Below are 26,051 nucleotides of genomic sequence, written 5' to 3'. Positions count from 1 at the left end.
GAGATTGCGCGCACCAGTTGGAATTCCTGAGAGTTCACGCACAACACGAATCACGCCTAGAAATCCAGGCTCGTGTAAACTCGGAAGTGTCCACATTTGGGCTGACACCTACATGCACATTCTGAAATTTGGGAAACGTGTGTTGTAATCACAGGAGCAATAATAAGGCAAACAGTCAGCGCAGTGACGCCGCGATTGCCCTCCTGAAGGAAGCCGGAGGAAAAATAGTAACATAACACGGAAGTTTACAGACACTTGCAACCATGGTCGCCTTAATATGGAAAGTTTTATCTCATCAAGGGAACTATAAGCACCTCTAGCATCGCAGAGGAATTAAGAGCACATCAAGCAGGTAACTTTACGACGCTTCGTCCCCTTGGAATTATAAGGTTCTATCTGCATTCCGAGTAGTTTTGAGGTATTGAGCTTCAAAGTTTTTCATTCCATTCGACTGTGTAGATAGAATCTTATTGTTTTTTTAAATAAAAATCCCATAATGTATATACAACATAAAAAATCTATCACATAATGTAAATAAATTGTCACAGAAAAACAATATGGGAATAACTAAATTTTGACAAAAAGGGGACGAAATGCCAAATGACGTATATTTGACTTTAAAACAATAGCCTATATCTGTCCACTCTTGGATTGTTCTTGGAAGATATCGCGATAAAGCTCTGGAACTTGTTTTGTGTAATCCGAAATATTTATTCAAGGCAAAATGTTGGTGCAGAACTGTCTGTTCGCTCGTTCAGCTGGTTCGGTTCTGATATCTGACAGAGCCCGAGCCCGAGCCCGAGCCGAAGCAGATCAGCGTGGACGTGAGTCAGAAATGTAAGACGTCACACCCAGAAAAGCCCGTCTCATACAGAAACTTTAAGCTGTGTCTCTTGTTTAAATGTCCAGTCTTGCTATTGTCTTTTAAATACTTTACATGGCCGTATTTATTGTCGAAAAGCTTTTGTTTTAAGTATGGTCTAAAGTAGTCACACTTCACACCTCGTATATATAGCGTCTCTCAAAAGTGAGCGCGAGCGTGTATCGCTTCTTAACTGAGCTACTGGTAAACATTAACTTTTAATGCTCGCCAAACCGTTTCCAAACGTGTGAGTCAAAGTTAAAATATATACCTTACACCTCTGACGTGTTTTATTTTGTCAGAGAGTGAGACGTTAGACAAACGTCTAAGTCTGTGTTAAGTCACTATAATTTCCCTAGTCTCAGATATATCAATTCTGAAACTGTATAAGAGTCCCAGAGAGCGTCTAGGATCAGGATCTTTACGGTAAGGTCTGAAAATAAAAGAGTGTTTTATTGTTACTTAATTTAGTTGTATGTCTGTATCAAATTCTATGAGGCGCCGTGTAGGATTTAAATCAAACTTCCCTTATCAATACATACATAAAACACGTGCATATACACCTATAAATTACTCGCATATACATGCATACTACTGAATGTTCAAAAATACATATATAAAATACACGTGAACACTAATATGAAATCGATACCAATACATATAATGTTAGCAATGTATGCATACACACTTGTGAATAACTTGCGTATACATATAAACTTGACACGTGCATACACCTACAGACACTCACATATACATATTAACTTGATCCATGCATATACACCTATTAAACACTCGCACATACATATAAACTCGCTGCATACAAACACAACTGCACATACTCGCACATACATATAAACTTGATCCGTGCATATACACCTATTAAACACTCGCACATACATATAAACTCGCTGCATACAAACACAACTGCACATACTCGCACATACATATAAACTTGATCAGTGCATATACACCTATAAAACACTCGCACATACATATAAACTCGATGAGCGCATACACATCCATAAAACACTCGCGCATACATAAACAATAACATTTACTAACGTATACAGTTCAGATGAGAAAAACATGTGTACATGTATATATGCGAGTGATTTCATATGTGGATGTGCGTGAATTTTCAGTATAAACGGAAGGCATTTCAGTGTAAACGGAAGGCGTTTAAGTGTGAACGGAAGTAACCAAATTTGCAATTATGGACAGGGATCTGTGTCATTCCTAATCGTGGTGGTGCACTTTGAGATGAATTGTCCACAGACCATGCTCTTTTTTTTTTTTTTTTTTTTTTTTTTACAATACCCTTTATTCAAGAAACATGTTTTATTAGGTTGTGCTTGATTTGATTACCCTTTGATTATCTTGATTTCAAAATTGTGGATTTCAGGAACAGAATGTAGTAAAACTTTAAAACTGGTTAATAATACAAAATTTGTATCAAACAAGGTTTTTTTTTTTTTTTTTTTTTTGCATATGATGTTTAACTATTACACTGATAAAGTACACATCCACCATCCCCTGCATCAGATAATAAAAAACTAAAGTTAATTCTGAGAAGGTTTACCCATGTCTTCATGTATGTGTGCAGTAGTGGCTCATATATAACTTGAGAATGAGTCTCCCCCATTAGAAGAGCTTCTGCAAACTAACAAAATAACAGGCAGAAGTGCAAGTATCAAACTCTGCTGATTTGTAACATATACATTAATTACAAACAAACAGATTCTCCACATGAACTGTAGGCTCTCATGCACTTCCATGTGAATCCTTTTTTAAGGAGAAAAAAAAAGTTAAATAGTTGTTACTGAATACGAGTCTTTATATATAGTTCTTTATTCTCAATGACACCAAATATCTCAGACACTGAACATTTCATAACACCGGCGAGTTCAAGGACCATAATATCACACTCGTCAGCAGTAAGTTAATTGGCAGTTTCGATCTAGAAAAAGGTGAGAATTTCACAATTTAACTTCTATGCAATCTTCACGAAATAGTCCCAGTCCCTCTTGAGCTTAGCCATTTTCAGAAATAAAACCCTTTCGCAAATGAGTGAGCCCCAGCGTGAGTTTCTTTAGGCGACCGTTATTTTAGAATGTACCGCCTTAATGTTTCCATGGCGACGCGTCATGCTTGTCATGTGACAACACAGCCACGATAGATCTGTATGACACATGGATCGCTTTTATTTTATTTGTTTTGTTCAAAATATTTGCAAACATACTCACTATATTATGAAGTTATGATATTCCGATTCTGTGCAAATAGCTTAAACACTTAATTCTGAAAATGGCTAAGTTCACTACTTGGGACTTAGTTGGGAACACATTTTATATTTTTTAACTAGAGGCAGTTAAACTCTCTCTCGCTCTCTCTCTCCCTCTGTGTATGTGTGTGTGTAACGTTAACTTGCATAGCGTTTGGAAGTTATTTCGTGAAGATTGCATAGAAGTGAAATTCTCACCTTTTTCTAGATCGAAACTGCCAGTTACTTTACCACTGACAAGTGTGATATCACGGTCCGTGAACTTCGCCGGCGGATGATCGCATCGTTTGCGGTGTTATTGATGCTTTGTATGCCACCAGGGCTCGAAGGCCGAAACAAAGTGCGCGATCCAGATTGTGTTTCTGACTGCAGGCAGAGACTGCAGGTGAGCAGGCAACACAAACTGATGGTAATTGATCTTATAATAGTGGGCGAAAAAAGAACATTCCGCAAAATGCTTCAGGTGTAGCACAATCCCGGTCCATGATTGCAAATGCGGTATTTAGACAGGTTACTTCCGTACACGCTTAAACGACTTCCTTTTAAACTGAAACGCCTTCCGTTTACACTGAAATGCCTTCCGTTTATACTGAAAATTCACGCACATCCACATATGAAATCACTCGCATATATACATGTACACATGTTTTTCTCATCTGAACTGTATACGTTAGTAAATGTTATTGTTTATGTATGCGCGAGTGTTTTATGGATGTGTATGCGCTCATCGAGTTTATATGTATGTGCGAGTGTTTTATAGGTGTATATGCACTGATCAAGTTTATATGTATGTGCGAGTATGTGCAGTTGTGTTTGTATGCAGCGAGTTTATATGTATGTGCGAGTGTTTAATAGGTGTATATGCATGGATCAAGTTAATATGTATATGTGAGTATCTGTAGGTGTATGCACGTGTCAAGTTTATATGTATACGCAAGTTATTCACAAGTGTGTATGCATACATTGCTAACATTATATGTATTGGTATCGATTTCATATTAGTGTTCACGTGTATTTTATATATGTATTTTTGAACATTCAGTAGTATGCATGTATATGCGAGTAATTTATAGGTGTATATGCACGTGTTTTATGTATGTATTGATAAGGGAAGTTTGATTTAAATCCTACACGGCGCCTCATAAAATTCTCTAGTAGCTCCTCTCTTACCCTTTCACTCTCTCTCAAATTACAAAGTACTTTATTGACATGAATGTCTTGCAAACAATACTGCCAAAGCATCAACATAAGGTATAGACACTCATGTTTACTTTAATGCCAAATTTACACTATGAAGGTGGCACAGAAGTGCTTCTGAAGTTGGCAAGTGTTTTTACACAAACTGTTCATTCTGATCAGAGATGGCATGGATGTTTACACAGCAATTACAACTATACTTTATTACAAAGGCTGAAGTGGGTTAGAGCATGCATAGTTTTGTCTGACTCTTGTGCAGCATCAGGTCTTGTATTTTGTGCAGGAAAAGACCAGCCCTAACTTGATGTCAAGACGCCTAAAAGGCACAATATGTAAGATTGTTTTTTATTAAAATATCCAAAAACCACTAGAACAGTGTTATATATCTTGTTGACTTGTGTACTTGCATCATACCAAATGTTTAGAAGAAAGTTTAAATACAGATAAATAAGCTATTTTTACTAGTGTCCATAGTGTCATTGTGTAGCCTGCCAATGATGTCAAAACCCCTTAATTACCAGTTTTGTTTTGGAGAAAACATATGGAAAAACCAAAGATGCTTTAATATGCTGTGCGTTTTAATAGACCAGTGACGAATGCACAGTAGCATTATAACAGAACTTTCAAACCTTTCTAGTATGATGAAACAGTACATACACATGACCAGAAGGAGCGGATGCGATTGACTGTGAAAAAAAAAAGCTCTGCTGCTTTTGAGCCGTGTGTCATGCTCGTTCAGTGGCCTTGTTTCGCTTCGACAGCTTCCAGCCTCACACTGCTTCATTCTACTAGGTTAACACTGGTCAAGACTCTAAAAATGTAATCAAATTACTAATTACTCGCGGGAGCAGGTCTCTAATCCACTGGCACTTGACTCCACAGTGCGTGTGCTACATCCTTTTTACAATCTCTAGATTATAAAACACTGCATTCTGTCTGCAATGTAATGCGGCAGTAACGTATAGAGACCTTGGCTCGTAACTATACTCGAATTACTATTTCCAAAATTATAATGCATTAAATTAGTCCGTTACTAAAAAATTACAGTTACAAAGGCCCAACACTGTAGGTTAATAAATCATTAGCTCATCCATGAACATGATTTCTGCCAGAGTCCAATCAGATTGCATCGGCTGTGGGGATGTGTTAATTTCGTTAACGAAGACAACGACGAAAAATATCCGTTAACGAACATTTTTTATGCGATGAAGACTAGATGTTGACGAGCTAAAAATAATATCTGATGACGAAATTATGACTAGATTTATGCTGCGTTTTCATTAACTAAATGAGACTGGACTTTAATGTTATTTGAGGACTACCGGACATTCAAAATGCATGCTGTCCCTGTCATTGGATTGCGATCTGATAAGGGCCGTTTGTATATCTAGTCAGTATAGCAGCCGCAGTGGATGGATAGGCCAATAAAACGTGAACTAGCGCTCTGAAACAATGTTTCAACAAGTTTTTCCTGGGAGTCAAAATTTTTTGTCGATTAACTTAAAGTTAGTGAATGGAAGTGGATAGGTGGAATCACACTGATAGAAGTGCTCTCTCTCTCTCGTGCTCCACTTCCTCAGTTCTCACATACAGTGCGATCAGTTCTCAGCGCTCAAATACATAAACAGCATTCCAAATATTTATTGTGTAGAGTATATCACGTAAAAACAGTAGGTTATAGATTAAGTGAACTTGAACAGGTGGGTGAAAACTGAACAAGTGTCAGTTTTTCATGCATGCCTTCTGTCTTAAAGGGACAACATTCCAAATTAAATACCTATCTGTCATTAAAGTTAACCAACACAAGATGTTAAATAAATGCATACATGTTAAAACCTACTTTATCTAAAAAAATAGTTTAATTTGTATCTCTAGACTATTGTATTTGTCTAATATATATTTTTATAAGTTGCTCCTTTTTCACTTCTGTTAAAGGGATTGTTCACTTTAAAATGAAAATTGTCATAATTTATTGAAGATTTTCTAATAAGCTTTTCTCATAAGCTTAATTGATTTGGTCTAAAGAGTGAATAATGAACGATTATTTTAATTTGAAAACTACATATAAAATAGCTACCAAAATAAAATTTGGTAACTACAGTTTGGCTAAAACTATTGACTAAAAGTAATGACTAAAAGTTGACAAAAATGCAATGACTTTTCGTCGACTAAAACAAGACTTAGACTATGAAAGATTCAAATGACTAAAATGGGACTAAGACTATTAAGCATTTTCAGCTCAAGACTAAGACTAAGACAAAATCAAAAATGCCTGTCAAAATTAACACTGTGGGGATGAAGAACACAGCTCCCATGATTCAACACTCAGTCACATGCTACCTGGTCTTTGTTTATTTTGATTATGCACCCTCTAGTGCGAAAAATTACATATTGTGCCTTTAAATGGGGTACATGCGTTAGAGCCCTGCACAGGCCTCAAATTTAGGCCCTAGCCCGGCCTTGAATTACCGGACCTAGCCTGTCTTTTTTCCTCCTTCTCCCAAAACAGCTTACTACTGTTTCAGCTATTAAAATAGTTTAGTTTTGTATGTAATAGAAAAGTGACTACCGTAATTCCTCAAATAAAAACCAGTAGTCAAATAATCGCTGGGCCTCTTATAGTGGCTGGGGGCGTGGTCCACACGGACAAAATAAGGCCTGTCTTAAATAAAAGCCGGGGGAAAATTTGTGCAGCAGAGCCAGATAACGAACGTACACGTCCACTGCTGGGGCGTTTCTCATTCTCGAGTCAAGATGCTTCGGTTTTCGGAACACCAGTACACTGAACCGAGAACCGTTTCTGTTGGACACATCAGATTCGAGAACCGAGGAGCTGATGATACTGCGCATGAGTGATTCAACGTGAAGCAGACTGACACGGAGCACGTCTGAACCGAACTGATTCTTTTGATGATTGATTCTGAACTGATTCTGTGCTAGTGTTATGATCTCTGTCCACTGGAACGTTATCGCTTTTAATTTAAAACGGGTTATTTAAAACAATTACTTATCAAACAGATAGGCCTGCCTCTAATAAAAGGCTGCTTCAAATAAAAGCCTGTTACCCTTCTGCAGTTCAGGTAAATAAAGGCCTCGGCTTTTATTTGAGGAATTACGGTATATTAATTTAAATTTTTTGTTTGGTAAATATAAGTTTAATTTGTTTTAACTAATGACCAAGCAGCCAGCGGCAAGCTGATTGTAACCTATCTTTGATCAATTTAGCCTTCTCAAATCATCATGACATGTCTAAAATGAAATGACATAGAAGTGCTTATGAAGTCAGATGAGTGTTTGATCAGCGGTGGCATAAATGCATTTACACAGAAATTGCAATTGCATACTGTGGTACTAGGGGGGAAGGTGGGTCAGAACAGGCCAAATTTAGCCTTTTATGCTGCATCATACCTTTACACTGAATTTTAAGCAGGCAGAGCAGCCTTAACTTGGCTGTGTAAAGGTGTGACGCCTTATTTTGCTTTTCCATACAGCTAATTATAAAGACTATCAGCTAACCCAATAGAAAAATTTTAATGAATTTTTAGAATAGTAAAAACATTATTTACTTCATGTATTTTTATTTATTTATTTTATATAAATGAGATCACATATTTGTCTCTAAAGTAACATGTATATATGAATACAAAACAGTGACAGGACAGAATAACATTACAAAAATAGTTGCAATATAGAAAATGAAATACACTTTCCACAAGAAATTTATGAACATTAAGTCATTGTTGTACTGACAATAAATAGTGTGTTTGGAGATCAAAGCTGCTTTCTGCTTTCAAACATTTTTTGGCCATGACAGACTTCTCGCACTTTCTTGACTCTTTGGGTAGTAAAATAATCCACATTCCTGGACTGTGCTGGGAGGAGAAAAGAAGAGTGTGAAAAACAATTTCAAGAACATGTTTAGACCTAGTGAGTGTGTCTGAGTGTGAAAGTGTGTGTATGAGGTAGATGAGTAAGAGAGGGTTAACGAAACCCAAATGCTTATAAAATGACGGTTTTGATTCTGAATATTGATAGCATCATACAGGGATGCAAAGTCATCATGTGTGACAAAGACGTGCACCCCCGCCCGTAAACACATTTATTTTTATTAAACTCTACAGTTGGACAGTAAAAGTCACCTTAAATATTCACCTTTCATTCTTGAGGATAGCCAAACAAAAAAGAAGGTCTCCTGGTGGAAAACAAAGACTTGTAAAATGAAAATAATGAAATTACCTTTATGACCAGTAGATGGCAACAGAGGATCACTACAGTAGCTAATTAGCTTATTTTCACTTTGTTTTTTCATGTCTTGCTTCTGGTCGTTTTTCAAAATGAATGTGACCTATCGCAAGACCAGGAAGTCTCAAATTCCAAAGTCTCATGTCAGTAAAAAAAAAAAATAATAATTACAATTAAGTCCAGACATCAATAACCTAGAAGGATTAATTATTTACTAAATACTTAACTAGTTAACTACAAGGGACCGAATCTAGGAAACGAATTAGTAAATCGTGCGCACAATTTATAAATCGAGTGAACGAAATGGTAATCGTGTGCACGTTTTAGTACATTGAGGGAATGAATGAGTAAATCGTGCACACGATTTAGCCTAATATTTTTTCCTGCATGTCATGTGCGGGGCTCCGTAGCCTTTAAATAAGGACTCATCAAAAAAAAAACTGCTTTAAGTTTTATCTTTAACTGTAGAAACTGCTAAATATATTCAGCAGCACCGACTATTTGCGGCTGTAGTTTTAGTACTCTTAATTTACTCAGCATCACTTAATGCACAGCTCTATTTTGACATCGGCTTGTCAGATTTCGGCTTCCGTCCGTTACTACAGTTATTATCCTCAATTGTGGAATAATTCAGTGGATTCACTCACGTAATGTTTTACACTCCGGTTGCATATACATAAATGGTTGGTCCTCTTAGACAAACAAAACTTTTCTTCAAATTGTGAATGGATTATGTTGAAAAAAACAAGCAAATGTTTCACTTACAGTGCAACTGACAAAGCTTACTCACTCAAAAACTCCTGATAATCAATAATTAAATACACAAAGAATCTTATTTGCATCATGTATGATTTCTTTTTCTTTTGTTATAAAAGATCTTCAAGCGTGTAGAACTGCGTAAACTTGTAAAATCTAAGATTAGTTAAGAGCAGATTCTGACTAGCCTCAGAGTAAACACTAGTTGTATATAGTTGTATCAAAAATCACGAAATATGTGATATGTTTTCTTAAGATATGCTTTTTTTTTTTTTTTTACATCATTAATTTTCCAAGCATGTCATGACATTTCATGTCCATTCATAATTTGGGGTGGAATGTTCTTTGCATAGGAAGTATAATTATAGTTATTAGGGATTTGCTAAGGTCTCATCATTGGATACAATTCACAACATGTTTTCAAAATCAAAGTCTGTTGCACACAGTAAGAGAATATACTGTATAAATTAGTTTCATAAATTTGGAAAGGCATGTACAGAAGTTCTGCAAATAATTTATATTATTATTCGTAATCATCATCTTCGTCATCGTCACCTTCGCGTTAGGAACAATTGCTTGCGTTTAACCTGTGTGACTCCTTTTCTTGGCAGGTGTGCATATGTGACAGGGTTCAGAGATGACATCCCCATGGTGCGTGCTTGGAAACAAGATCACTGCTCTTGGACGTGCCGATCTGAAACATTCTCACATGCCACGCTGTGGCCTACTCTGTGTAGTGCTCTTCCCTGATGGCACAACTCAAAATTTTACTGTCAGTGTGAGTATAAGAGTGTATGCAGATGTGTTTAGATCGTAGGATGAGTGAGTGATTTGATGAGTGATGAGTGATGACTTTTAAAGCCGTAGAGAGAGAGAAGTAATGTGCATGAGCTTGCCTTTATTGGCAGTTTGAGGGTGGAGATGGATATTTCACTGGTGCTTCTCTTCTCATATTACATATTGCATTGCTGCAACCTTGGCTTCATAGTCTGAAGGACACCCGCCCACCCTCACGAGCACACAGGCACATTTGTCAGGGAGAAACAGTCATGAAGTCAACAGAAATTAGAGTCTTATGCTAGATGACAGAAATTAGGGCAGTTGGCCAGAGGGCCCTGCTTGACAAATATAGTGAGTTAGTATTAAAGCTGCAGTCCGTAACCTTTTCGATCTAGTGCTTAGTAAACAGATCTGTGTGTGTCTTGAAGAAGAACACTGTAGCCAGAGCTACTACTCTGTTTATGTCTATGGCGAATCACACAGGTACTGGGCTACTCCGCAGCGGTACCTATCCGAACCAGTCTAAATAGTCTGAATATAAACATTTATTATAGGTTTACCGTAGTGATTCAGCACAAGCTAAAAACATGGTTTGGAATATGGATTCATGGTGTACTCACTTATTATATACATTTTGAACACAAAAAAAGTTATTGACTGCAACTTTAAAAAAACTAATTAAAAAAAGGGTATTTAAATATTGATGAATGTTAATTAGCTTATGATTAAGAGAGAGGTTATCTCTGCTAATTTAATGTAATTTAATTTTATTCTAAATATTTTATTTAATTAGGTAAAATTAATTATTAATATAGCCAAAAAAATAAAATATGTTCCTTTATAAATCTCATTTGCTATCAGTGAATTATATTTTTAATGATTTTTTAAAGAAATTAATACTTTTATTCAGCATAAAATGCATTAAATTGACCACAAGTGACCTTTTATATTATTACAGAAAATCTATTTAAAATAACATATGTTCTTTTTAATTGAATAAAATGTATCACAATTTTAATAAAAATATTAAGCAGCACAAACATTTTCAACATATTGTGTTTCCTGAAATATTTCCTGATCAAATGAGCATATTAGAATGACTTCTGAAGGATAATTAAAAAATAGAACACAGTTATAATAATATGTTAAAACTGATATGTTTTTTGTTATGTTATTGCATTCTAAACCCTGTAGAATATTGTCACTTTATAAATCTAGGTTTTGTAAACTGGTACATTTCCTAAAGGGACAGCATGTGTTAATGCTTTGCAGAAACAGGATGCTGGTCATGTGCTGTTCGACTTGGCTTGCGAACACCTCAACATAGTGGAGAAACAGTACTTCAGCCTACAGATCAGTGAGGACACATCCAGCTCTCCGGTAAATTAATGTGTGGATGTTTCCAAAAAACAACTGTTTATCACTATGACCCAGAAATGAAGAAATGTAATGCCCTCTCTTAAGAAACATGATTTCAGTGTTATAACTGATCTGTCATTTCAGAGGTGGCTGGACCCCAACAAACCCTTTAAAAAACAACTGAAGGGTGAGCGAGAAACTACACACACACACACACACACACACACACAGGCCCACCTGGAGTCAATATACTTGTTTTACATTTGTGGAAAATGAGATTGACTGGTAAATTGTGCATGCTCTTATCCCTTATTTTTACATTTTGATTCCCTTTGCCATCATTTAATGTTCATTTAAATAAAAATAAAAATAATTTATCATTCTGTTAAGAGACTAAAATATTAGTTGCTATTGGTAAAATATTAGTTGTTATTGTTCTGTTAAGAAATTCAGTCCCTATTATAGTATTAAGAGATTCAAATATTATTCGCTATTGAGGGGATTAAAATACTAGTGGGGGACCAGGGGGCAGTCATGGCCTAATGGTTAGAGAGTCTGACTTGTAACCTGAAGGTTGTGGGTTCGAGTCTCAAGTCTCAATTCCGGCAGGAATTGTCATGTGGGGAGTGAATGACCACCCTCCATACCCTGACTGAGGTGACCCTTGAGCAAGACACTGAACCCCCAGGGCCCCGCGCCAATATGGCTGCCCACTGCTCCAGACGTCTGTTCACTACTGTGTTTGTGTGTGTGTACACTGCTGTGTGTGTGTGTGTGGACTTGGATGGGTTAAATGCAGAGCACAAATTCCAAATATGGGTCACAATACTTGGCCACACATCACTTCACTTATTAAGAGATTAAAATAATAGTCATTAAAATATTGCTTCTGTCCATATAAAGGATTTCCTGAAAAGTCATTTGTTTTATTACTCCTATGAGTCCTGTTTGTGGCCTTCCTGTAAGGGCGAATATAACAAAACACGAGAGTTTAGCGCTGTTCTTTTTATTCTACAATATCATGGTTATCATCAAATCTGGTATATCACAACATCCCTAATTAAAATTATGAGTTAATTATTAGCTATTATATTATAAATTATTATCTTTTTTTATATATATCACGATTATCAACAATACTGGTATTACACGACACCCCTTAGTAACAAGTTAACGATAATTCATTTTTTTATATCACGATTATCGTCAATATTGGTATATTGCGACACCTCTAAATGTATTTTTTTTTTCTTAAATGCAATTCCTAAAACGTCCATCCATTTTTTTTTATACTGTACATTATAATGCTGTGATAAATTCAATTGTAGCATTATGATTATACATTTTATAATTTATAATTTTTATTAATTTATTTTCATAACATTTTATTATTGGTCAGTTATGTGATGAATGGAAGTGGCTGATTTTCTTATTCAAATTACTCGAGTCATCAAAATTTCTGTGCATGCAGTAAGATTGGAACTCATGCTTCCGTGCCCACCTGCTTTTTTTACTTTTAATTATGTTTTAATAAATTGACTTAGATTTTTGGGGAATTGCCAAAGCCACAGTTTCCATCTTTTTTTTCCATTTTTTTTTAGAAATAGTATGATACTGAGCTTACATTTAACTATGATCAGTGAATATCTGTTACTTGCACATATTTATGTGTTTAGAGGTCATTTTCCTCTGACTGTGTCCTCTGCTCTCTCTCTCTCTCTCTGCTCCGCTGTAATTCCTTCAGGTTCTGCTCCGTTCTTTTTTATATTTAGAGTGCGGTTCTTCATCTCTGACCCAAACTCCCTCCAGCATGAGCAGACCAGGTACATCTCCCTGTTTGTGTGCAAATGATATGTGTATAGAGTGTGAGGTTTTGACCCTTATTTTGTTTTGCAGGCATTTTTATTTCTTGCAAATTAAGAAGGACATTTGTGAGGGGAGGTAAATAAAGTTGTTTTTGCACCTACACTACCATTCAAAATTTTGGGACTGGTAAGATTGAAAAAATGTTTGGAAGAAGTTTCTTATGCTCACCAAGGCTGCAATTATTTGATAATATTACAGTAAAATCAGTAATATTGTGAAATATTATTGCAATTTAACTGCTTTAAATATATATATTATATTGTTTAAATTATAAAAAAGACCAAATATACATAGGATGAATTATACATAAAAATTTTACATACATCTTATGACCAAAATGCCATTAAAATACCAGCAAACCACATCATTTTAACTTTATACATTATGGATACTGGTTATGCAGTTTTATAGCTCAGGGAGTTATAACTCATGGATTGTAAGGTTATGTGTTTTCTAATAAAGATAATGTTGTGAATAAATAAAAATTATGATATACAGCTATGGACATTTGTACCCTGATAATTAAATACTAAATATTTGCTGACTAAATATTTAATATTGACAAATGCTAATAATACATGTCACAACATGTATGGATATGTTGTATCCCAAAACACCATGGAATGTTTTTATTGCAGACTAAAGTGTCCTTTAAGCTCAGCTGTGGTACTGGCTTCTTACTCTGTTCAGTGTAAGTTGTGGAAATTACTCCTTCTCACATTGCGCTTGCCATAGAAACATTATTGATCTTACAGAGGATGTGTCTGTGTGCTTGGAGAAGGCATGAGTCTTCTCTAGGAAATAGCTGGGGTTAATGGCACTGTCCAAACTGGAGATGACTGAACAAAGCACATACAATCACTGATTCTCAAATGTAGCATTCTAATACTCCTGTTTGATTGACAGCTGAGCTTGGAGACTATGTCCGTGAAACTCCTGCCAGACACCTTAATCAGATCCATTTTCTCCCTGACCAAGACCAGGAGTTCCTTCTGAAAGTGGAGTCGCTGCATCCACAGCACAAGTATGTCAAACACATTCATACTTTCAAACACAGGTACACACATTTATTAATTGGAAATGTCTGAATGTGTTTCAGAGGTTTGTCTCCGAGTGAAGCTGAACTGTGCTATTTGAATACAGCGAGAACATTAGACCTGTATGGAGTAGAGTTACATCATGCTCAGGTACTATTTAAGTAGAAAATCCTGTGATTTTCCAACTTCCAAAGTGTTAAAAAATAACTGGTAATGTTGTTTTTAAGGGGTCATATGATGCTTTTTTAAATATCTTTTTAAATATCATTTTTGTGTATGTATTTGGAGTATTTGTTGAAATGCTTTAATGTAAAAAAAAACACATTATTTTTCAAATACTGTATATTATTGTAGGTCCTCTATGCCCCGCCTCTCTCAAATGGGTCATTCTCTACAAAGACCCTCCTTCCGACAAGCGCAGTCTGTTCTGATTGGCCAACTGACCCAGTGCATTGTGATTGGCCGATCGCCGCAGGCACACGTTGGAAATTTAACACCCCTTTCCATAATCATGAGTTTCATCTTTCAAAACAAATGTAAAGACAGTTAATAATGTCCTTAGTTTTACCATCAGTTCAAGCCTGAAAGAGAAACAGTCGCGTGACAGATGCGTGACAGTGATGAAGCTCATATGTGTTTACAGTACACAAGCCACGGACGGTTAAGTCAGCTGACTCCACTGTGTGACCCTGTCTCTCTGTCTATCACACACACACACATGCGTCACACAAAACTCCACATTTGAACGGTCAATAGCTAATACTTAAACTAATAAGAAAACATACTTACAGTAGCAGATTCAAAAGCGGCAGATTCTAATAGCAAAGTCAGAATGACCTTCTCTCCTAGGTTCACAAAACTGTCGTCCATAAAATGTGTTGCTGTTCTGTTGTAATCTTAAAGATTCTTAAATGCATCTACTTTCAGAAGAACTAATAAGGTGCTTTTGCTTTCGCCTCGATACACACAGCATCTCCCTGACATTGCTGCGTCAACCCTGCGCTGCCTTTCTTTGCGTCAACATTTGGGCAGCATTACGCAAATATTTCCACATAGTGACATAGATGTGGGGGAGTGTTTAAACGAGCCATTTTTGGGGGCGTGGCAGAGTCTTAACTTTGATAAAGAATATCTCTTTGGGTTTGAGACTTTAGTCTTTGCAACTTTACAGGTGTTTTCATGTACCAAGAGATTGTAACACTCCAAGAGCAAGGAAAAATTGAAATTGCATCATATGACCCCTTTAAATTGGATTATGATAATTCATTATTTAATTACATTTCTAAATCCCTGTTTATAGGATGTTAACAACCCTGCCCTCTGGGTGGGCATTACATCAGGGGGCGTGGCCTTGTTTTGCCATTTAATTTGCTCCAGTTTTTTCCCTTGGTAAGTTTTGGCCAATCAAATCCTTTCTTAAATGTTTTTGCTCAATTTCTTTGCAGTAATATATAAGCTTGATGTTTACAGCTGTTGAATGATGTTTGACAGTGCTACGGCTCTGTTTGTCAGAGCTGTGATTATCATTACAATGGATGAGATACAAACACTGTAGAAAAGTATAATTACTGTTATTAGTGTAATTAACAGCCAGGGAAATGGTATCCCTTATTTTGATTCTGGTTTACTTTGTTTTCGATAAGGAGGTTGCTTTTGGAATGGCTGCTTTTTTTTTCAGGATTAACATCATCAAAATTTCATTCAAAAGAAAACGGTTCTTTGTCCACCTACGTCGGAAACATGTAAGACATGCATGATTTATTCATGCTCATCCTTTCAAATAAAAGCTAAATAATTGCTATATTAAAGCCAGATGCATAATGTCTCAAAGATGTCGAATACTGCAAGATCAACATCTCGTTTATTGTGAGACCTTTATGTTGTATTTTTTTTTTCCTCATTTAATTGTGTGGTATAGGGTGAGCTGGGTCACCACGAGGTTTCTATCTCCATGCCAAGTTCACGTGCCTGTAAGAACCTATGGAAATCCTGTGTGGACCACCATACGTTCTACAATACAAAACCCTCTAACTCTGCCTCAAAATTTAGGTACGCAGGCAGAGTCACGACGGAGTCGTTCTAAGAAATTACAGTGTTCTTTATTGCTGGAGTTAATTAGAGTTCATTGCTGCCTCCACCAAATGAGCGTGCGAGTTTAATTGCAAATATTTTTCTTATAGCTCTATCCCACTGTACCGAAAGCTGATTGGTGAGAAAATGTTAAACCCTACAGTGAGGTCCGACTCGGTGGACCACTTCGAGACAAAGAGTCTACCTTCACGGTCACCACCCAACACACCCAACTGGTAACAGTACTCGAATACATTCCAATGTATTTCATCTTTACAGTAATGGATAAGAGATATAAAATGTATTTTAACAAACAATGAAATGTATTTCATTGAAAAGTTTGTGGTCAAGATTAAAAAAAATACTTAAAAATTGAATACGTTTATTCAGAAAGGATGCATTTTATAGAACAAAAGAAGTTGTACGTTTTAGAGCTTTGGTTGATATATCTTCCATTTTAGGCGGAGTCCTCGTTTACGTCATGACTTCCGTAAGCCACGCCCATCATCTGTTGACAACCTGACCAATGAAATGAGCTATGTGACTGAGAGTGAAGACGTGTTCTATACTTACAGGCAAAATTACTCTACATATACAAATGCACACAGTTTTACAGGCATGCATATGTATTGAATAGTACACCCATAGTAACTTATTAAAACTGATTCCACTGAAGGAAAACTCAGGAGGAGGGGCGGACGAGGGGTAGTTGGTCTCATAGTGATGATATCATCACCGAAGATGAGGATTTGCACATCTGGGATAAGGTGAGTGTTCCTGTACATGATAGCCGATGATTCAAGATCAAGGGAAATGTGGTTCATAGCAAAGTCAAACTTCAAAGCTTCTTTGCGTGTCAAATTTTGCATTTACAAATGATCATTGCGTCAAAAATGAGTGGTTGGAATGAAGAAGTTCCCTGTGGCACATATTAAGCGCAGTGTGTTGATGGTTGTGATTGATGGATGGGGCAGTTAAAAGCTATATTAGATCTGGAGATAATGTGGAAATGCTGCAAAGTGTTTTTTTTTTGTTGTTTTTTTTGTAGATGTTTCTCAAGAACACGGAAGAACAAATGTAGCTTTTACTTAGTTACAGACATAGTGATGGTAGAAAATGAAGTCAAATCATACTGGAGAACACAGACTTGTAGAGTTCATGCAATTCTGCTGCTGTTATTGAAGAAACAAGGACATGTTATCATTTTGACTAGTGCTATCAGTGTGCAAAACAGCTGAGAATGAGGCCGTCTACTGACAAAAAATATATATATATTCTGCGGTAACATTTAAAGCACTCAGTTGTTTTTAATATTTGCTCTTGTGAAAAATGTCTACATACATGCTAATGTTTTGTAGCTAAAGTAAAGAATCCTCCATCATCTTTCTGTCCTACCTGCCTCAAAGGGTCTATTTTGTGGTTATATAAACGCAGAGTGCAACAGCTGAAGGAGATCTGCTCCTTGTGAGGATCAACCCCGACCAAGATGGGAAGTTTGGCTTCAACGTTAAAGTGAGTTAATATAATCTATTTATCATCAATGTTAAAATTGCATTCAAATAGAGTTTTGTGTGGGAAACCATGTATCAGAATATTGTCGGGCAATATTTAGGGAGGCGTGGATCAGAAGATGCCCCTGGCCATCTCTCACGTTAACCCTGCATCTCCAGTAAGCCATAAAAATCCTTGCTGCCTTAGAATATATACATGGGTTTTTGGTTTTTGCAAATATTGACTGTGTTGCAGGCCGGTCACTGTGTGCCTCCACTGATGGAAGGCGATCAGGTGCTGTTGATAAATGGGCGGGACATTTCAGAACATACCCATCAGCAGGTGGTCATGTTCATCAAAGCAACCCGAGAGTCACACAGCAAGGAACTTGCATTGCTTGTCCGCCGCAAAGGTGACAAATGTTCTTTAATGTACATGTGTAACAATGAGATTTGAGGGATTTTTTTATTTTTTTATTATGATGTGTCTAGTGCATTTAGTTTGTACATCAGAAACCGCAAAACAGCCTTTGTTTTCAGGTGTCTCTTTGCGAGCCGAACCCACACTACAATTAGGTGAGGGTCTCCCCCTTCCAGGTGAAATATCCCCACTGTCCACTCAGCCATCTGAAGAGACGCTAGAGGAGTCCATGACCCGTCTGGAGAGGGGGTTGGTCACCGGAACATTGCTTCTGCAGTTTGAGGTTGGGGCATGTGAATATTTTCCTACATGTTTCAGTTGGCATGTGTGTGCAGAGCTGATAATTGTCATCTATGCATGTGAATGTGTGTTTTGCTACTCACAGAAGTTGTACAGGAAGAAAGAAGGCATGTCAATGTCTTGTGCGAAACAGTCCGAGAATATGGACAAGAATCGGTACAAAGATGTATTACCATGTAAGTTTTATTGCTTTTTCTGATAAACATTTATCACATGCTAAATTTAATAAATGTGGCCTGTAATGCCTATGTTCACAGTATAGCACACTTAGCTTAACATGTCTTTGCATATAAAAACAAGAGATGCAGAACTCAGTAATGGTTAAGAAAAAAAAACACAGCACAGTACATGAGGGTCTCAAGATGCACTTTTGAGATGTGATGCAATAACAAAAATATTTCTCTCTAGGCTCTTTTTTTAAAGAAACTGGTTGTGATGATCGCTTGAAGAAATGTTCTGTAATTCAGGGTATCTGGATTCAGCGACTATAAATGCCTCCTCTGCCATGTTGCTGTCAAATAAAACAGTTGCCATGCCAACTTGCTACTGTATATAAAAATGTGCAATGCATGCCCCACCTCCAGGGTCTTCTGATTGGTCCACATTTTTGGAACTGACATGAATGATCAGTGCTGCGTGTAAAACTTGAAATTCTTTTAACATGGCACTCATCAATTTGTCAAATCTGTCAAAACCAGCCCTTGTTATATTAAAGACATATATTGAACAAATTTCATTAAGTGACATCCTTCTGCTAGAAAACAATAGTACCTGTCCTTTTGCAGCACTACAGACGGAAATGTCATCAGTTCAATTCCCAGGGAATTCTGATAAATTGTGAATGTAATGTATATAATTTTAGATGATGCATAAATGTAAGATAGGTGAAGCTATGCTTTGCCTCATTGCTGTTACACTGTTGTGTATTTTTTGTGTACTTGAACAACGTTTTGTTGGGTTTGAAAATTCAAAAGAACATTTGAAAGTTCAATAGAACATACAAACAAGGGGGTTGTATTTTACAACGAGAGAGTGGTTGCTGGATGACCATGATGAGATTAAACTGAACTACTGCACTGGAGTAGATTACGGGGTAAGGTCAAACGTATCATTTTATTAATTTGTGTGTAAGCTTTCGATTGGGGACTGAGGCGTAATGCTCTTTAAAACTAGTCAGAGGAAGTGTTTTCACATAATCCGCAAATCCCTCTTCCTCATTCTTTACTCGTTCATACTTTTCTTTCAGATGACATCACCAGAGTGGTGCTGCAGGAAGAGGGGGATGATTATATTAATGCCAGCCATGTGAAGGTATGGATCACTAACTGTATGTCTCATTACTAGTATTCATTATTGCATTTTTCATTGTTTCATTCTAACTGTGAATGGTAAAGTTTTAATAAATGGCTCTGGGTGATATATTGATGACTCAGCAATGTGTGTGTGTGTGTGTGTGTGTGTTTCAGAATGAGCCAGCAGGTTGTGTTTTGCGGTACATAGCAGCTCAGGGACCACTGCCGCACACCTGTACACACTTCTGGAGGAGCGTGTGGGAGCAGAACGTCAGTGTCATTGTCATGCTCACCACACTGACCGAGAGAGGACGGGTACTTCAACACATACACATGAGTTAAAAACTACACACACAGTTACAAAATGTGCTGCAATATTAACATGAACATTACACACACATACTCAAGACGAAACAAGCACACACACAAACAAAACCCTTAATGAGACGATACCCATCAAACACCCATCACACACCTCCAGTCCCCCAAGGACAGCTTATTGTGAGTACCGTATTCTTCGGCATGGCTTGGCTGTTGCTTGGTAACCAAGCGCTCTGCATTCTTATCCAAAGGGATGATTTAATAAACTCTGTGTGTGAGGGAGAGAAAAAGGGAGCACAATTGTGTGTGTGTGTGTGTGTGTTATTATTATTTTTTTCTGTGCTCAATAATCTCTCTTCCATTTCCACAGACCAAGTGCCACCAATATTGGCCGCATCCCCCTGAAGTGAGGGATTATGGGATTCTTCAGGTGTGCTGTCACTCAGAGGAGTGCAACCTGGCATATGTTACCCGGGAACTAACACTCACAAATACTCAGGTAACAACGGACATCATTTTAAAAAGGACACCACTTTTGCAAGGTGCAGTGTAAACGAACAAGAGCTAATGAAATGACTCATGTAAAGTAGCATGTGACACTTTTGAGGAAATGCACTTTTAAACTTTCTCAGGGAAACAAAGTAAAACTATTGATGACTTATCCTGCACTAGACAGATTTTAATAGAATCAGTTTTTGATGTGATGCACCACTGGCCGAGTATCTGATGCATTTGGTACACAAAATGATCAGGATCAACTTAACACACTCTTTAAAATATGTCCCAAGAGTTTTACACACTGGTCTGCCATCAGTCTGAAGATCTGGCTACACGAGACTACATTCTCAATATCACCTAATACCAATAGACTGAATTTGTCTCAACACTACTACTACTACAACCAGCATGTTCTACTATTCTTATACTATTGCTGAATTGAGTACTGTGTACTAAACTTTAACAGGAAATACATCAAAAGAGAGAAAAGCGCACTTGTCGAGTTATTTCATGGGGGCTTTTCAACTTCAAAGGTTTTATGGAAGTATTCACAGCCGTATGCGTGGTCAGGATGCTCAAGAGCCATTCTGGTCCCTCTGTTTTTGGTTCTAGTATTACTTTTGGCAAAATTCTGTTTCTTATATAAATGTTTGTAATTACTCATGTTTGTCTGTCTCATTATGCTGAAGTTTAATGTTTCATTTAAAACTGAATCAGAATTTTGACGTTAGGCATAATAATGTAAAAGATTGTTGTGTGAGAGAGTATCACTGTGTTTATGTGCAATGCTAAACATGGCAAACAGGTCCGGTAGCGCTGTGGTCGAGAGGACGGGACCATGTGCATACATGTACATGCACATGCAGTACATGCTCACACACTCACAAACAATCTATCATTGCTGGAGAAAGGAGACCCATCTGTTGTCTCTGTTGGTGGGAGTTAATCTCAGCATGGACAGCAGACGGAGATTACATCACATGTTTGTCATGTGTGTGTCTCAGATGAAAAAATAAAGAAAAGCTTGAGAGGAAAGGGATGATTGGGGTTTACAGGAAAAATGCCAGTGTGTGAGTTTTCCTACCACACAGCGTGTAAGCCAGTTATTCCATTCTGCCCGATTTATCACAATTCTTTTCTTCCATTCCGGCCTTCAGACAGTGACTCACCTAAGGATCACTTCTTCCTCTTGCACCCACTTATAAGATCACGGTAGAGCTGAGAGAGAATTTAAAATGTCAGTGTATTTAGGTAATACAGTGTGAAAGATGTTTTAAAGAATGACAGGACCCTGGGGCCTCATTTGTAAAACCCATGTATGGTCTGTGTTCCTAAATTCCATGAACTTCGTGTTATGTCAAATGTGAGGAACAGTTAAGGAATTATTAAAAAAAAACTTATGTGAAAATGTTTTCCAACTTTTTAAAAATGTATTCAAACTGAAAAGCATGAATACAAACTTTTCGTGCTCATATGCCAGTAGTTTGATTGACTTTATAAAAAACTAAAGATAAATAGTCAATAAAAAACATAGTGCTTTCATTCTAAGAAAATTCCATATAAATATCTTTCTGCGTGATGCAAAACAAAGGCATGCTTAGACATGTTTGCTTTTATACATAGTCTTTCATGCATTCTCTCGCACTCAGCCTCACCCTTTCTATATGTCTTTCTCTCTTTTTAACAGTCGGGAAAGCATCGCGCGATCACTCATTTGCAGTATGTTGCCTGGCCAGATCACGGGGTACCAGAAGATTCCTCCGACTTCCTGGATTTTGTCCAGTCAGTGAGAAGCATGAGAGAGGAGTCTGTGCCTCTCATGGTCCACTGCAGGTGACAGGACTTCCAGCACACAGACACACAGATGTTATCAAGTGCTCATTTTACCATGAGAATGTCTTTCTGCAGTGCTGGGATCGGGCGGACAGGTGTGTTGATCACCATGGAGACAGCCATGACACTGATGGAGAAGGAAAAGCCAGTATATCCCCTAGAGATCATTACCACGATGAGAGAACAAAGGGCCATGCTGGTTCAGACATCGGTACACACACACAGACACATACACACAAGTTAAAGGTGACATTCCATGTCACATTACCAAGAAGTTAAAACATTCTATCCATGGACAAACTGAACGTACAATTAGTTGAGCCAGTGTTATTCTGTTTAACCCAGTGGCAATTGGCAATTCTGTTTGATGCCACGCAGAAAATACTTCACCTTCAATTATGTATTCAGTTATAACATATCTTCAGATCAAATACAAAACAGCAGTGACCCTTTACACTTAGATCAAAGGAGTCACACACTCATTAAAAGAGTTGGCAAGATGGGCTTTTAAAGGTCCCGTTTTACGCGCTTTTTTAAAGCTTTGATTGTGTTTACAATGTGCAATATAACATGTGTTCATATTTCGCGTGTAAAAAAACACAGTATTTTTCACACAGTTCACCTATCTGTATACTGCTGTTTTCACTGTCACAAAAACGGGCTGATGACTTCCTTGTTCTATGAAGTCTCTCCTTCAGAAATACCTAACGAGTTCTGATTGGGCCAGCGGTACCTGTGTTGTGATTCGACAGCAGCTGAGAGCAGGCTGTCCTCCTGGTAACGCGATTGGGCTAGAACGCACGTGCTGGAGATGTATTTATAATCACAGGAGCGTTTTTACTAACGAGATGCGCATGAAAACCGCATTTGTTTTTTTTTGCACAGCCCTAACATCAAGTTAACGAAGCTAAACAGCGTTGCCCTTTGTGTAATAAGTTACAGAAACTGTTAAACGCACCAACTTAAATAATAAAATACACTTACCAGTTGTGGTCCATAAACAAAGCCTTCTCCAGACAAAGAGGGAACTGCTCCATCTTTCAAGAATAATCTTTGTGCAAATCCAGCATTAAACTGATTGAGATTGAGAAAGTTGTCCTCAGCAAGCTGTCCTCAGCAAAATGAGCTGCACATAGTTTTACATGTGCATTATAATTTTCGGGAACCGAGTTAAACATAAATTGTAACCATTAATCTCAAAGTACAGCGTTCCTGGGAAGCCCAAACAAAGGTGATTGGACTCAGAGATGAAAAAACAGCGTTTCAACAGCATGGCGACAAAAACAAACAGCTCTTCCTTCTTCTCCGTCGGAGTGCAACAAGGCCACGCCCCCCTGTTTGTGAATTCATGTGGGCGGTGGTTAGTCAAAAAAAATGTTTTAGTGACGTTATTACTGCAGGAACTAGAGGGCTGTAGTCCAAACGGGTCATTTTTTGTAGGCGAATTCTGTTAAATCAAATATCTCGCTTGGCATTGAACTTTGAGCTTTAGAATTTTACAGATATTATTTATACTCTAACAACAACATTACACACTAACTAAAGTTTAAAACATGGAATCACGAAGAAGGGGACCTTTAACAGAACTTCACTGTCTATGCAGTAGAAACTAAAAAACAAAATGTGAAAGGAGAAAAGAGGCTATGGCATTTCCTTTTGCTAAAAACTTCAACACCCATATGCACTTTTAATTTCGACACTGCCTCACTGTCAGTCTGACTGTCCACGGCCGGGGATACAAAAATGAGGAACTTTAATATGTAGTTATAACTAAAGCCTGGAGCTGTCAAAAGTCCTGGTCCTATAAAAATGAAATTGAGTGTTACACATCTATCCATTCCAATATAAGAAGTTCTTGGTGCATCACCACATTTGTCAGTTGAAAAATACATTTCTATAGCCATAAATAAACGATATGGGAGAATCTAAATGCTTAATTCCCTACTATATAGTATGCAAAAACAGTATGTGAAATTAAAACAGCAGGTAAAAAGTTCCTGGATGGCCTACTATTTCCGATGAGATTCTGAAATGCACATCCAGTGGATACTTTACTATCCCATGAGGCCACGGGAGAGTGCAGCAAATGCCACCCGAAACTGTAGGTCAAATGGCAGTGACTACAAGTCGAATGTAGTATGTCTGGATTACATTCATACTATATTAAAAAAAAAAGTTTTAACATTCGCGAAGTACTTATTCAGACTAGAGTATACAATTTCAGATTCAGCCAATTACATAAAAAGAGGGCAGCCATCGAACTATGGGAAAGGGTCAGAGATCATCAGGTGATTTGGAGGTAACATCGCACCATGAATAACTAAAATGGCTTTTGAAGATTTGTCCACTGGATCAAAAGGTTGAATATCTTCGATTGATTTTACTGGATGTGCTGTCATTACAGTCTGTGCATGTTTGTTTTTCAGTGCCAGTTCACCTTTGTGTGTGAGGCCATTCTGAGGGTGTACAGAGAGAGGGTGAAAAAGAACTCAACACCTAACAGTTGATAAGAAGAGAGGGACAGGAGATTTGTAGATTCCCCGTGTTTGAAAACACACAAGTGAATGAAGAAAACTCAGCTGCTGTGATCTGACTGTCAATAAAGATGGATGAAAAAGGGGCAGGGAGAAGAGGGCATGTCTGGATAAAAATGGATAGACAACCTCTTCTCTTGCTGTGGCTGTCTGACAGTTGTGAGGATCAAGGAAGAACATAGAGCACTTTGACACGTGGAAGCTTATAGGGCCCTACAGCACACGTACTTCCTCTATCTCTGTCCCACACACACACTCACACAGATTCTACATTCTGGCAAATCTCACAAAATCTGACAATGAACTTTTAGGTCAAATTTCATCCTAAAATTAAGAGGAAAAACATGTTACTTATATTGTGCATAAAATAAAAATGTGAGCTAAAATGTACATTTTTACTTAAATGTAAAATGTAAAAATCTACTTTTTTTTCTTAGAGTATTTATGTGTTTTGTTTTGAATTAATACATTATTTTTCAGAGCAGTTAAGCACATTTTACTCCCTAATTGTCATTACTACATTAATCCGATAATGTATTTTCTATTGAATGACATGACAGTAATGTGTTTTGCAGTTATTTAACTAAAATCAATGTATTTTAATTAAAAGCTGAACAACAGATGCTACCATGATGAATTAATAATTAATAAATGCTTATACCATTTTGGTTCTTAATATCACAGTAATAAAAACTAGACTTTGTAGCTTTTAATGAGTGAGCTTGAAATATCTTGAATATTGTGCCAAAGTCATATATATATACCTATATATATTTCTTTAAATATAACTTTTTTCCTTTTGATTTTGAGAATAAAGTGTGAAATGTACGCTACTTTGTGAGATTGACCATACCGCTATTAGAATACCTAAATACACCTGTTATTAAATAAATAAAATGTGTTATTCTTCTC

At 37.1% G+C, this 26,051-nt stretch overlaps 1 protein-coding gene across 1 annotated transcript; it reads left to right on the top strand.

Moving 5' to 3' along the window:
- The first annotated feature begins 33 nt into the window (after nt 1-33).
- Nucleotides 34-25,988, top strand: LOC128030632 (tyrosine-protein phosphatase non-receptor type 3-like). The gene is made up of 26 exons (XM_052618419.1): nt 34-352; nt 9,950-10,116; nt 11,391-11,498; nt 11,622-11,664; nt 13,222-13,300; nt 13,374-13,418; nt 13,982-14,034; nt 14,250-14,367; nt 14,443-14,530; nt 15,681-15,769; nt 16,059-16,122; nt 16,299-16,429; nt 16,561-16,686; nt 16,912-17,025; nt 17,127-17,217; nt 17,885-17,962; nt 18,063-18,119; nt 18,197-18,353; nt 18,481-18,644; nt 18,747-18,837; nt 19,908-19,972; nt 20,128-20,268; nt 20,645-20,773; nt 22,460-22,605; nt 22,681-22,816; nt 25,032-25,988. The coding sequence occupies exons 2-26, from the start codon at nt 9,976-9,978 to the stop codon at nt 25,110-25,112; spliced, it is 2,535 nt and encodes an 844-aa protein (XP_052474379.1). The 5' UTR covers nt 34-352; nt 9,950-9,975; the 3' UTR covers nt 25,113-25,988.
- The last annotated feature ends 63 nt before the right edge of the window (nt 25,989-26,051 follow it).

This window comes from Carassius gibelio, chromosome A16, assembly GCF_023724105.1.
Source record: "Carassius gibelio isolate Cgi1373 ecotype wild population from Czech Republic chromosome A16, carGib1.2-hapl.c, whole genome shotgun sequence".
NCBI lineage: Eukaryota > Metazoa > Chordata > Actinopteri > Cypriniformes > Cyprinidae > Carassius > Carassius gibelio.
This window is presented reverse-complemented; position numbering and strand designations above follow the sequence as displayed.